This window comes from Geotrypetes seraphini, chromosome 3 (assembly GCF_902459505.1).
Source record: "Geotrypetes seraphini chromosome 3, aGeoSer1.1, whole genome shotgun sequence".
NCBI classification, from domain to species: Eukaryota; Metazoa; Chordata; class Amphibia; order Gymnophiona; family Dermophiidae; genus Geotrypetes; species Geotrypetes seraphini.
This window is the reverse complement of record NC_047086.1, coordinates 412816082-412829799: the sequence shown is the minus strand read 5'-3', so window position 1 is coordinate 412829799 and position 13718 is coordinate 412816082. Positions and strand designations below refer to the sequence as shown.

The following is a 13718-nucleotide window of genomic DNA, read 5'->3' as shown; positions in this document are numbered from 1 at the left end:
GACGTTCAAGTATCTTACGGGCCGCATCGAGGCGGAGGAAGATATCTTCTTTTTCAAGGGTCCCACGACAACAAGAGGGCATCCGTTGAAAATCAGGGGCGGGAAACTACGAGGTGACACCAGGAAATTCTTTTTCACTGAAAGAGTGGTTGATCGCTGGAATAGTCTTCCACTACAGGTGATTGAGGCCAGCAGCGTGCCTGATTTTAAGGCCAAATGGGATCGGCACATGGGATCTATTCACAGGGCAAAGGTAGGGGAGGGACATTAAGGTGGGCAGACTAGATGGGCCGTGGGCCCTTATCTGCCGTCTATTTCTATGTTTCTATGCGAGTCGATCGCGTTGCCTTGGCAATCTTTTTCTTCCTGCCTCCCTGAGCCAGGCCAGGAATGTACAAGCGCCGGACTCACAAGACTTCACCTCCGACGTCAATTCTGACGTCAGAGAGGTAGTTCTGGGCCAGCCAATCGCTGCCTGACAGGCCTGGAACTTCCTCTCCGACGTAAGAATTGACATCAGAGGTGAAGTCTTGTGAGTCCGGCGCTTGTACATTCCTGGTCTGGCTCGTGGAAGCAGGGAGAAATAGGCATGGTGGCTTAGGGAATAGGGAAAGAAACGGGGAAGTGGAAAAATTGGCAGGATGGCTTGCGCGTGCAGGGGGAGAGAGAAAGAAAGAGACAGAAAGAAAAGGGGAGGGGCAGAAAGAAAAAATATTGGATTTATAGTCAGAAGAAGGAAGTGCAAACAGAGACTCATGAAATCACCAGACAAAAAGGTAGGAAAAATGATTTTATTTTCAGTTTAGTGATCAAAATGTGTCTCTTTTAAGAATTTATATCTGCTGTCTATATTTTGCACTATGGCCCCCTTTTACTAAACCGCAATAGTGGTTTTTAGCATAGGGAGTATGAGCATCGAGAGCAGCGCAGGGCATTCAGTGCATCTCCCTTCTCTAAAAACCAGTATTGCGATTTAGTAAAAAGGAAGGGGGTATATTGTCTATTTTTGTATAATTGTTCCTGAGGTGACATTGCATAGAATCGTATGCCTTGACCTCTTTGAAAACCTGCGGAATATAAATGATAATTAACATTTTCTCTGCATACAGTGTGCTTTGTGTTTTTTAAAAATTTTTATTGTTGGTAGATCATTTTGACTTGGTCATTTTAAAAGTAGCTCACAAGCCCAAAAAGTGTGGGCACCCCTGCTGTAGAGCCATTTCTTGTATGACTGGATGAGCTATATTTATCTTTTTTTTTAGTTGTTTAAATTCATGCAGAAATAAATGGCTAGATTGAACCTAATGCCTTTCCCTTTTTTAAACCTCTATACCATTTGAAAGAGGGCAAATACTTCTTAAATTTAGTAAAAATATTCTGGCACAAGTGTCAAACCTTAAAAAAGGAAGTCATATTGAGCATTGGAAAATAATAATAATTAACTAATAAAAATAGTGTACATTTAGGGCTCCTTTTACTAAGTTACGATAGTGGTTTTAGTGTGCGCTTAGCGCGCGGAGGAATTGAGCATTGAGTTGGCGCTAGTTTTCCCACATAGCGCAGGGGTTTGCGCACGCTAAAAATGCTAGCGCACCTTAGTAAAAGAGGGAGTTAATTTTCCTCACCACCAAATTTCCCCATCTCGCCCCACCCGGCTACTTTTTCATTCCACCCGGCTGGAAAAAATTTCTGGGGAGAACACTGAAATGGTATTAATATAAAAGGATCCAACAGAATTACAATGAGGTATTTTTTAATGACCAAAATATTCCATAAAAACATACAGTGGTGCCTCGCATAACGGACGCCTCGCACAGCGAACGCTGCGCACAACGAACTTCAGGTCTTGCTTCCCACAACGAACTTCGTTTCACACAACGAAGTCGCCCGAGCTGCATCCTTAACTGCCCTCTCTCCGCCTGGCTCCCTGTGCAGTGGCGCTACATATTTTAAACCCCCCTGCCGCCGCTGCTGCATATTTTTAAGCCTCTGCCGCCACCGCATATTTTTAAACCTCCCCCCGCCGCCACATATTTTTTTAAAAAAGCCACCACTGCTGCAACTTTAATCTCACCCGCTCACTCGTAACTGGTGGTCTAACAAATTTCCCAGCCAGAAGCGCAGAGATCAAGAGCAAGCCTTCTGTGCTACTGCCTGGGCCTGCGCTGATCTCTGAATGGCTGCAGTCAGCTCTCGCGGGACTCACAAGAACTAACTGCAGCCAGCTCTCGCGGGACTCACAAGAACTAACTGCAGCCATTCGGAGATCGGCATGGGCCCACACAGGCGTGCAGAGGAATTGCTCCTGATCTCTGCGCTTCTGGCCTGTACGCCACTGGCTGGAAAAGATGGGAGGAATTAAAAAAGGTACCGAGGGGGGATGATTAAAAAGGTACTGGGGAGTACCACAGTCACACATAGCAGGAATAGGGTTAGGGTAGTGCAACTAGGGCAACTGTCCCCCCTGGTCAAAGAGAGCCGTAAGCCTCTGCCTGGACTTTGCAGTCCCCAGTTGTGTCTAACACCAGCTCTAACAAGATAAATTTATCTTTTTTTATGTCATCTTAGCATATTTTATGCTACAGAACGAATTATTTTTTTTAACATGTATTGTTATGGGAAAACGCGTTTCACATAACGAACTTTTCGCATAACAAACTTGCTCCTGGAACCAATTAAGTTCGTTGTGTGAGGCACCACTGTATATGCAAAATTGTTCCTCTGCCTTCTAATCCATTAATTTTCTGGACATGTCAGAGAAAGCATAATGTATGAGGAGGTCCAGAAAGATCAAGATTGGGTGCACTTGAGGATGCATGCCTTCCACAAACACATTAACCATATAACAATCTTTTCAGTTTACATGTTTTTGGAGTGGGGAGTGTGTGGCGCAATAGTTAAAGCTACAGCCTCAGCACCCTGAGGTAATAAGTTCAAACCCACACTACTCCTTGTGAACCTGGGCAAGTCACTTAATTCCCCCCATTGCCCCAGGTACATTAGATAGATTGTGAGCCCACTGGGACAGACGGGGGAAAAATGCTTGAATACATTCATGTAATACATTCTAAGCTCTCCTGGGAGAACGGTATAGAAAATTGAATGAATAAATACATTTACAACCCACTCAGAAGATGGCGGCGGTGAGTGAGTCGCAGTGAAGCGGTGTAAGAAGATCGGGACGTTTGCCGGACGTTTGAAGGAGTTTTTTTTCCTCTTACCTCTCTTTTGAGTGCAATGCCGCCGAAAAGGAAAGGGGTGTTGAGGGCTATTCCCTCGCCAGCCCTCTCTTCGACACCCATGCAGCAAACTATCCAGCAAACGGGGGAACGTTTCTTTACAACTCAATCGACGGCAACCCGAGTTATCAGAGGAGGTGACCCGGTTTTGGGAGAAGGCGGTGGAGAGCTTTTCTGCCTTTCGGGGAGTGAAATATCTCTGTCCCCTCCGGATCCTTTCGTCCCCGGGTGTCCTGCTACAGCCGGGACTCAGCAGCGGGAGAAACATGACCCCGGAAGGGAAATCATGGGACTGCCCGGTGAGGGCGCTGGACCGGAACGAGCAAGTGCAGGGAAGCTGAAAGAACCAACAATCAGCATATCTACACCTACACCATCGGAGGCTTCCTTGGGAGATATCTGGGTGCTTCTGCAACGTATGGAGGCTTCTATGGCTAAAAATACTGAGGAGGTAACAAATATTAACTTTAAAATTGATACTTTAACTAAATCTATTGACTCAGTTAAACTGGATTTCTCAAACCAAAACAAACAGATACAGGAGGATATACAACAGCTTCAAATGTTTAAAACAGCAATAATTAAAGATAATTCCTCTATACATAGGAAATTAGAGCAATTTGAAAATTATAATAGGAGATTGAATCTTCGTATATTGAATTTCCCAATTTCATCTGTTACTCCGCCTATTGATTTCTTCAAAAGATATTTGATTGAAAATTTGGGAATCTCTCCTGAAAATATTCCTCCTTTAAATAAGATTTATTATTTGCCAAACAAAAAATTTCCTCAGGAAAAAAATGCTGAACAAGAGAAAAATAATGGACAAGAGGAACAGATTGACTTTGCCAATGTTACTGCTCTTTTGGAACAAACCTTGAACCCAGATACTGCAAGATCTACACTTCTAATATCCTTTGTTTTTGAGCAAGATTTAAATATGATCTTAAGATTATACTTTAAAAATTCTCAAAAATTATTTGGGGCACAACGTATTTGGATTTATCCGGATGTCTCTAAAGTGACTCAGGAGCGAAGGAAAGAATTTCTTTCCCTAAGACAAGAAACTCTTAAATTGGGTGCTACATTTCTTCTAGCTTACCCCTGTAAATGTTTGGTAAGGTATTTGGGAGTCAAATATGTTTTCTTCTTTTCAGAACATTTAAAGGAGTTTCTAAAAGTTAAAAAGATTACTAAGAGTTAAAGGATCACCAAGGTATGATGTAGAAAAGGATAAAATAAATTGAAGGGTAGCTGTGCCTCATTAAGCCTTTTCCTTTAAATTAAATTCTTAAATTTATGTCTCCAACTTGTATATGATTATCACACCCCTTTTTTAGTGGTCTAAGGAAGGGATAAAAATTTATTTCTTTAATTTTCAATTTGAATTGTTTTGTTCAAATTTGATATATTAAGTTGGTGGAATCTGTTTTCTTTTTCTTTCTCTGTATTTCATGGAACAAGATTATGCTTGTGAATTGTTGTTTTGAAAAAATTTAAATTAAAAAAAAACAAAAAACAACCCACTCAATTCACTGTATTGGGCAGAGAACAAAATCACATTCATAATGCTAAAATCATATATCACTACAAACTGGCACAGTACATAAGAATATAAGAATAGCCTTACTGGGTCAGACCAATGGTCCTTCAAGCCTAGTAGCCCGTTCTCACTGTGGCCAATCCAGGTCACTAGTACCTGGCCAAAACCCAAGGAGTAGCAATAGTCATTGCTACTGATAGAGCAGACAGAGGCTTCCCCCACCTCTTAATAACAGACTATAGACTTTTCCTCCAGGAACTTGTCAAAACCTTTCTTAAAATCAACTACGCTATCCATTCTTACCACCTCCTCTAGCAACGAGTTCCAGAGCTTAACTATTCTCTGAGTGGAAAAAATAACCTCCTATTGTTTTAAAAGTATTTCCCTGTAACTTCATCGAATGTCTCCTAGTCTTTGTAATTTTTGACGGAGTGAAAAATCGATCCACTTCTACCCGTTCTACTCCACTCAGGATTTTGTAGACTTCAATCATATCTCCCTTCAGCCGTCTCTTTTCCAAGCTGAAAAGCCCTAACTGTTTTACTCTTTCCTCATACGAGAGGAGTTCCATCCACTTTACCATCTTGGTCACTCTTCTTAGAACCTTTTCTAGTGCCACTATATCTTTCTTGAGATAAGGAGAGCAAAACTGAATGCAATAGTCCAGATGAAGTCGCACCATGGAGCAATACAGGGGCATTATGATACCCAGATCCTTTTCTTGGGCGCTTATCCCCCAAGGTAGACCCTAGCATCTGGTAACTGTGATTCAGGTTATTCTTCCCAATGTGCATCACTTTGCATTTGTCCACATTACATTTCATCTGTCATTTGGACCCCAGTCTTCCAATTTCCTAAGGTCTGCCTGCCATTTTTCACAATCCACATGCGTTTTAACAACTTTGAACAGTTTAGTGTCATCTGCAAATTTAATCGCCTCACTTGTCGTTACAATTTCCAGATCATTTATAAATAAGTTAAATAGCACCAGTGCCAGTAGACCCCTGCGGCACTCCATTGTTTACTCTCTTCCATTGAGAAAAATAACCATTTAACCCTACCCTGTTTTCTATCCGATAACCAATTCCTAATCCACAACTGAATTTTACCACCTATCCAATGACCAGTATACTTAACACTATATTTCTTATCTCACAAAAAAAAAAAAAAAAGCAAGTCTAATCAGGGTTCATTATGCTGAGCAGGCACTTGCTCTCATCACTAAAATATGCCTGCTGAAACAGTCATACATTGTTTATTCTATACCACTACATACCAGAACAGTTTGATGTGATTTATAATGTTATAAAACAATCAGTGAAAATACAAAATAATTAAGAATCCCTCAAATATTTTGTGTATAAAATTCAAATAAGAAGTTGAGGATCTACTAATAAGGAACAGCCAAAACATGCTGTGTGAAATGATAATAATTTTTATGTTTAAATGTTTTTATTAAGTTTCAGTGCACAGGCAAACAACTGCAGCAGTACAAAGCAATACACTTACAAATTTTGCACAGGTAATATCAGAACTCCCCCCCCCCCAAACAGAAACAAAAGAGATCCCGAGGACAGGAAACAAAAGACTACTCTTATTATAAGTTCAATAGCTGACTTCTTGCAATAGGCAGATGACTCTGCCAAAAGCGCTCCCAAATCAAACAGAATCTGCAACCAGGGCCATTGTCTAGGTCTGAAAAGTGCTGGCGCTCCATATAAGCGTGTAGGATCATCAGTGATCTCCAATGACTGAAAGTTGGGGGTTCACTGGCCAGCCACTGAGACAGAATTGCCTTCTTGCCAAGTAACAGCACTCGAGCCACAAAAGCTGAAAATCCTTTAGGTTTGGGAGAAGTAATAGTGTAAAATCCAAATAGTGCTCTGGGAGTTGGAGTCCACTGGCTACCCCAGAGAGAAGTAGTGTAGTGACCCAGTTGCTGCCAGAATTGTAGAATACGCAGGCATATGTCCCAAAACATACGTCCCAACGAGGCATGTGCCTGTGTACATTTTGGGCAGTGATGTACCTGGGTGATGCCCATCCGACATGCTCACGTAGGGGAAATATATAGGCGACGGAGAAACTTAAGCTGCAATTCCCAGTGTAGAATGTTGGAGGATAGTTTCCTCAAAGTTTTCACCACTTTCAGTATCTGGCATGCAGTAAGCTCACAGTGAAGGTCATCTGCCCAAGTTGCTGCCAAGATAGTAAAATTGGGACCTGGTTGACAATCTCTAATGCCCACATGATGAAAACAGAGAGGAATCTGTTGTTGTGCAGACAGACTAAACATCTCCGAAAGCGCTTCCTGAGAAGTGTCCGTCAAATGACAGGCTGATAGGGAACAAACATAATGCCTAGCTTGTAAATATGCAAAAACTTCTATGCCTGAAAGTCCAAATGTATGCTGCAAGGAAGCAAACGAAGTCAGTTGACCCCCTTCAGTGTACATTTGAAAATTGAAAATGAACCGTAGACCAGATGTGGCCCACCTCTGAAAAGCAATAGATTGCATACCTGGTAAAAAATCCCCATTACCCTGAAGTGGGAGAAAAGGAGAAATCTTAGGTGACATTTTCAAACAACCACACACCCAACGCCATGTCTGTCTCGCAGGGGCAAATATAGGATAGTATGCCACTACGGTGTGAAGGGCCGGAGCTGTACTATGTAGAAAATAACTAACATGATATGGGGATAACAAGGACAATTCCAGTTCAGTAACAGAAAAATAAGAAGTACCCTGAAACCAGTCATTGATATGCCGCATTTGGCAGGCCATCACGTACCAATGAATGTTTAACAATCCATAACCTCCCCTATCTCTGGGAAGACAAAGCCTAGTAAGTCATTCGAGGTTTTTTGCCCCCCCAAACATATCGTTGTAGCCCTCTAGTAAGTTGAACCCTATGGGCAAGTGACAATAAAAGGGGAAGAACCTGATAGAACGAATCAAGATGGCGTCAGGGACAGACGTTTTGTAAGAGGCTCCCCTTCCATCGGCGTTCTTAGCTTTACCTTGGAGATTTACTTACCGGTTTCCATATCAAAAGAATGCCGAAGCGCAGGGGTAAACAGAGGAGTGATCTCCCGGCTTCTTCTGCCTCGTCGACAACACGCCAGACAGCAATAACAGCTTTTGCTGTTCCATTTGGTCAGGGCGAATCCGCTTTCCGAGGGGTGCAGACCTCGAAACTGGACAGTGATTTTTCGCTGAGCCCGCTGGGTCCTGTAATCCCTCCCCATCCCGGGATGATGTCGGGCAGTTCTGCGGGTCAGCGGGAGACGTCGGGGAGTGAATCCCTGTTGGACCCGATGATGCTGCCTTTGACCCCGGAGGTGGAACAAGTTATGCCGGGTTACCAGCAATCGCAGAGGGAGGAGGAGGCGTTCAGGGAGCAACAAGTGTGGGAAATGGAGTCTTCTCTCCACTTCAACCTCTGAAACCCCTGATTAAGCCGAAAGTGGTGGATATGGAGGCGTTGTGGGGAGCCATGGAGAGCCTTCACCAGGTATGCTCCCAATTTATTTCCTCAACTCAACAAACTGCAGTTCAAATTAATAATTGTGAAGAGAAAATTCAACAACAATCAATTAGAATGGATAACATTGAGAAGACTGTCTCTGAAATAAAACTTATATCAAACTCTCAAATGAAGGAGAAAAATTTAATGATCAGGAAAATTGAAAATTTAGAAAATGCAAATAGAAATTTAAACTTGAGACTTTTAAATTTTCCTGTATCAAGAATACTATCACCGAGAGAACTTTTTCACTCTTTCTTGACCTCAGTTTTGAAATTTTCAGAGACAAATATGCCACCATTGCAAAAATTATATTATCTTAATATAGTTGAAGAGGATAAGGACAAGTCAACTATCCATCCCGGAGAATTAGATCTCACTGGGATGTTAGAATCTTCACGGATTGAGATTTCAGCGAGAGCCACTTTGTTAGTAACGTTTGTTTTCTTACAAGATAAAGAAGCTCTTCTTCGGCTTTATTATAGAACTGAGAATGTTGAATTTTACAATCACAAAATTGCAATTTTTCCTGATGTTTCTAAGTGGACGCAGCTTAGACGTAAAAAATTTCTGACATTTCGTCAGTCAGTTTTGGCTGTGGGAGCAACCTTTCAACTTAGGTTTCCTTGTAAATGTTGTATTACCTACCAAACAAATAAGTATATCTTTTATGATCCAGAACAATTGCAACTTTTCTTGGAAGGTAAGGCTGCCATTAGGGCTCCTGACCCCTCTATAATTATAACTACTTAGGCCCTAATGTAATTAACCAAAGAACCCTGTATATTTGAGGCATATGCAAATATGACTGAGTTTAGTTTTTCTTTAATTCAACTACCCTTGACTGTGTATGATTCCACTCTCCCTTAACGTGGACTATGATCATTGTACTGGAATTTATGTCTTGATAATAATTTCCTGAATGTATTTTGTTGCCTGTATCAAAGTTTTCTCTTTTTGATCTTTGATGTGAAAATGAATAAAATATAAAATTATTTAAAAAAAAAGGGGAAGAACCTGAAAGCGGTATAGCCATTTAGGGAAAAGTACCATATTATACAGGGACACTCGTCCTACTACCGACAGAGGAAAAGTTTTCCAAAGCTGGAGGAGTTGCAAAGAATCCTCCAGCAAGGGCGTAATGTTAGACATATAATGTAGAAATATCACGAGGTAACCACAATGATTATAATTTTTAAAAATATAAGATACCATACCCTGACCTGAATTTATTTAATTCATTTTCTATTCCATTCTCCCCAAAGAGCTCAGAATGGGTTACAGGTTGGTATACAAAATATACAGTTAAACAGGTTACAATTTGCCATAGTTACAGTACAAGTTTTTTTGATACAAAGTTTTTATCCTAATTCGACACATACTAGGGATCTAATATCAATATACATGGAAGGGCATAATCAAGTTTTATCAAGTTTACTAAAAAAATATCTTATACCGCCTAATCAGACTTCTAGGCGGTGTACATCACTAAAAAAGATTATACAAAATACATATAGCGTTAAAACAAGGTTACAAAATTAGTAAAGAGGGACATCACAAGGGATTGTTAATTCAACGAGCAGATTAAAAAAACACCAAAATGAACACTGACAAAAGGGAAGTGGGGTAGAAATACGATGAGAGGAAAGAAAACAAAAAAGGGACAGACAAGAGGAAGGGAAAGAACATAATAGAAGAGAAGCATTTTGTATAAGGATACTTATAGTTCGAATGCATCGGTAAACAGAAATGTTTTTAATTTTGATTTGAATTGATTTATAGTGCAAGCAATAGAAGGATGGATATCTGAATTGATTTAAGGATGTTTCTTCTAGTATGGAGTTCCAGAGAGTGTGCAGTAACAGAGAAGATATTAGATCGCATTGTATTTATATGTTTTAAAGAAGGAATAGTAAGGAGATTGTGTGCGACTGAGTGAAGAGTTTTGATTGAGCTATATGGAATAAGAAGCCTGTTGATTGAATTCTGGCTGGTTACTTGAATTTTAAATGTTAGTAATAAGATTTTATAACTGATTCTGTGCTCTACTGGTAGCCAGTGCACTTTGGTTAGAAGGGGAGTGACATGATCATATTTTTTAGCATTGAAAATAATTTTAATCGATGTGTTCTGCACAATCTGAAGCCGCCTTATTTCTTTTTTTGTTGTGCCTTTATACAGAGCATTGCAATAATCAATGCAAGAGATCACCAGTGAGTGAATCAGGGTGTTCAAAGATGAGGGTTCAAGAAATTTAGAGAGAGCGCAGATCATTCTTAGTCAATGAAAACACTTATGTACCACAGTGCTGATATAAATGTGATAGTTGAACTTACAGTCAAGGGTAACTCCTAACAATTTTAAGGTTGATACAATTTGAATTGGGGAAGAATCCAATTTGAGGAGAGTCTGTAGTGATAAGTATGACACTTCTCTTTGATCGAGTTTTGGTTAAATCTGTTTGAGTGCCAGCATACTTGTATATCATTCACGATTTTTAAGACTCCTGAGGCAGGCCTGATGGCTGAAGCATGTACATGTCGAGTCGTTGAGTCACTGAATGTGACATTTGAACAATAAAGATCATCATATTACCAGACGAATTGGAGGACACTTTTTTAGTGCACATCATTCCAATCTGGACAATTCTACTCTGGTTTCTGAATATTTAAGCATGATTTTATTTTTTCAAAGTTACATCTTCAGGATTATTAAGGTGGATGGGATGGATGAATTGCCCATCGTCGGCATATGCCGTGTAGAGTGGAGGGTGGGGGTTGCGACTGGGTTCCTGGTCTGGTCTAGTCTAGTCCATTGGCGGGCTCGGGTATGTTGTTTGGGGTATCGAGTTGAATATAGAAAACTGTTTGACGACTGCTGAAGTTTCCTCGCCATCAATCACAACGGTTTGGTAGAGGACACAAAACGGTGCAGTTGGGGAATTGGTGGTTGCACCCCAACGATTTGTAAAGCGCTCACCTCGATCTGCAGCTCCAGCTCCGGCTCCAGCTCCCCGCACAGGTTGAAGCAGAGCGCGTGGCACAGCAGCGCCCGGTCCTCGCCTGCCGAGCTCAGCGACTCCCCGGCCGCCGCCAGCAGCACGGCCAGGTGGCTCGGCCCCGCGCCGTCCCGCAGCCCCCGCCCCGCCCTCAAGCGCACCCACTCGCCGTGGAAGAGGCCGAGGCTGAGCAGGCAACGCCGGCTCACCCACACCGCCGCCGCCCGGTCCCGCCGCCCGCCGCCGCCCGCTTCCCGCAAGCGCCCGTCCCGCAGCAGCGCCGCCGCGTCCACCGCCGCCGCCCTCAGGCGCGCGGCCCGGCCCGGCGGCCGCGCGAAGGCCGACACCAGCGGCCGGGGCCCGAGGGCGGCGGCGGCCCCCCGGGGCGAGGCGGCGCCCAGCTCGGTGACGGCCAGGCGAGTCCGCGGCCCCAGCAGCCCCTGCAGCGCCGGACGGCTCTCGAGCAGCAGCAGCTCGTCGTCGTCGAGCAGCGCCAGCGGCTCCCCGCGCCGCGCCAGCACCGGCCCGGCCCGTAGCGCCGCCGCCAGCCGCTCGGACAGGGCGAAGCGCAGGCCGCGCCGGCCCCGCGCGCCCAGCAGCGCCCAGCCCAGCGCCGGAGGGCGGAGCACGGCGCCCAGCGCCACCCGCTGCCCGGCCTCGAGCCCCCAGCGCCGCAGGAAGAGGCGCGAGACCCGCAGCTCCGGGCCCCGGCGCGAGCCCGGCTCGGCAGCCCGCAGCACGGCGCTCACCAGCAGCCGAGGCCCGCGCTCCCCCGGCGCCTGAAGCGCCACCACCAGCGGCCCGCCCGAGGCCGCCGTCGGCTCGGCCACCAGCAGCGCCGTCAGCGGAGACAACTCGGCGGGAAAGGGCTCGAGCAGCACCAGCTCCGCCATGACACTCGGCGGCTTCCGCCGGAAGTCGGCTTCAAGTGACTTAGGCCTTGACAACACGCGCTACGTCCGTTGCCATTAGAACCGACGGGACCGAACGTCATCCCGCCCCGCCCCGCCCCCAATTTCTTTAGTACTTTTCAAATATTAACAGTGCAATACAATGAATTGAAACATAAACACTTTACAAAACGCACTTTAAATGCACAAATAATTCAGAAAACAATCATTTTCTCCCCCCCCTCCTTTCCTTAACTAATAAAAGTAGAAGTTTATTCCTTTTCAAATATTAATAAGAAGAATAATAACTTTATTTTTGTATACCACAACAGTTCAGAGCGGTTTACAGAGGAAGAGCGATGTTACAGACAAGACATTCAGATTAGCTTAGCAAGTCGAGAAAAGTCAGGTATATCCGGAGGCATATCAGAGATACAAGGCAGGGAGGGAGTCAGAGAAATTTATCAAAGAGATAGGTTTGGTAGGAGGGTGGTTAGACATTTATTCCAATTGTCTGCTTGGAATGACAGATCTATCAAGGAATCTCTTGTAGATACAGCCCTTTAAGGACGAGACGGCAAACAGGTAGGCATTAGGTGTGCGGGTGGGGCCTGAAAATTCAAAATGTAGATTGGGAATGAGCCTGTTAAGGTTTTGAAGCAGAGGCAAGCAAACTTGAAGATGATCCTTGCCTCCATCGACAGCCAGTGCAGTTTTCTGTAATACGGGCTTACATGATCAGATTTTTTGAGACCGTAGATGAGGTGAACGGCAGCATTCTATACGATTGATGCTTTTCTTAAAGGATCTCAGGTATATAATGTTGCAGTAATCTAAGATGCTCAAGATTAGTGATTGGACCAGCAGTCGAAAGGAGAGGAAGTCGAAGTAGTGTTTGATGGTGCGAAGTTTCCAGAGGATACAAAAGTATTTTTTAACCTGAGCATTAGTATGGTCTTCGAAAGTCAGGCATCAGTCCAGGATGACTCCAAGGATTTTGATAGTAGAGTTAATTGGATAGTTTAACCCATTTAATTTCAAAGAGGTATTTGTTAACTTGTAGGTAGGACTAAAGGAGTCTGGGACTGGTTTTCCTAAGTGTTGAACTAAGTTTTCTCTTTAATAAAATGCTGAATTATGTTTAGCTGCACACCTAACTTATCTTATATTTGAGCCTGCCTGCATGGGGGTGTTAGCTTGGGCATTCTAGCTTCTTATGGCTATCTCAGCATACATGATATTGTATTCCGCCCTCTTGGACATGTAACAGAAAGACTGCAGGGCTTAGATAAGTGACCTGCTAGTGTGAGCTTAGGACCAATGATTGTTAAAAAAAAGTAACACGTGAAAAGTTTTTTTCTAGAATTCAGTTGTATAGCCAGAAGAATGTATAAATATTTCTGTAACTTCCTGGTTTCGGGACTTCCGAAGCCTGCTTGGGGCTCAGGGGTCCGCATATGTGAATAAACATCTGTGCTTTCTTCAAGTCTCTAAGTTTTGTGGCTGCCCAAAGTGACCTTC

The 13718-nt window shown here is 43.5% G+C and overlaps 1 protein-coding gene across 2 annotated transcripts in view; it reads right to left on the bottom strand.

The window, feature by feature from the left end:
* PEX6 (peroxisomal biogenesis factor 6) overlaps positions 1-12244 on the bottom strand; it is a 369373-nt gene extending 357129 nt beyond the window's left edge. For both annotated transcript variants that reach the window (XR_004538689.1, XM_033936158.1), the window contains exon 1: positions 11289-12244. Coding sequence is in view for 1 of the 2 variants with exons in the window: in XM_033936158.1 (XP_033792049.1) it covers positions 11289-12200 (912 nt within the window). In the remaining variant the exon portion in view is untranslated. The remainder of the gene's footprint in view (positions 1-11288) is intronic.
* Positions 12245-13718: the final 1474 nt, after the last annotated feature.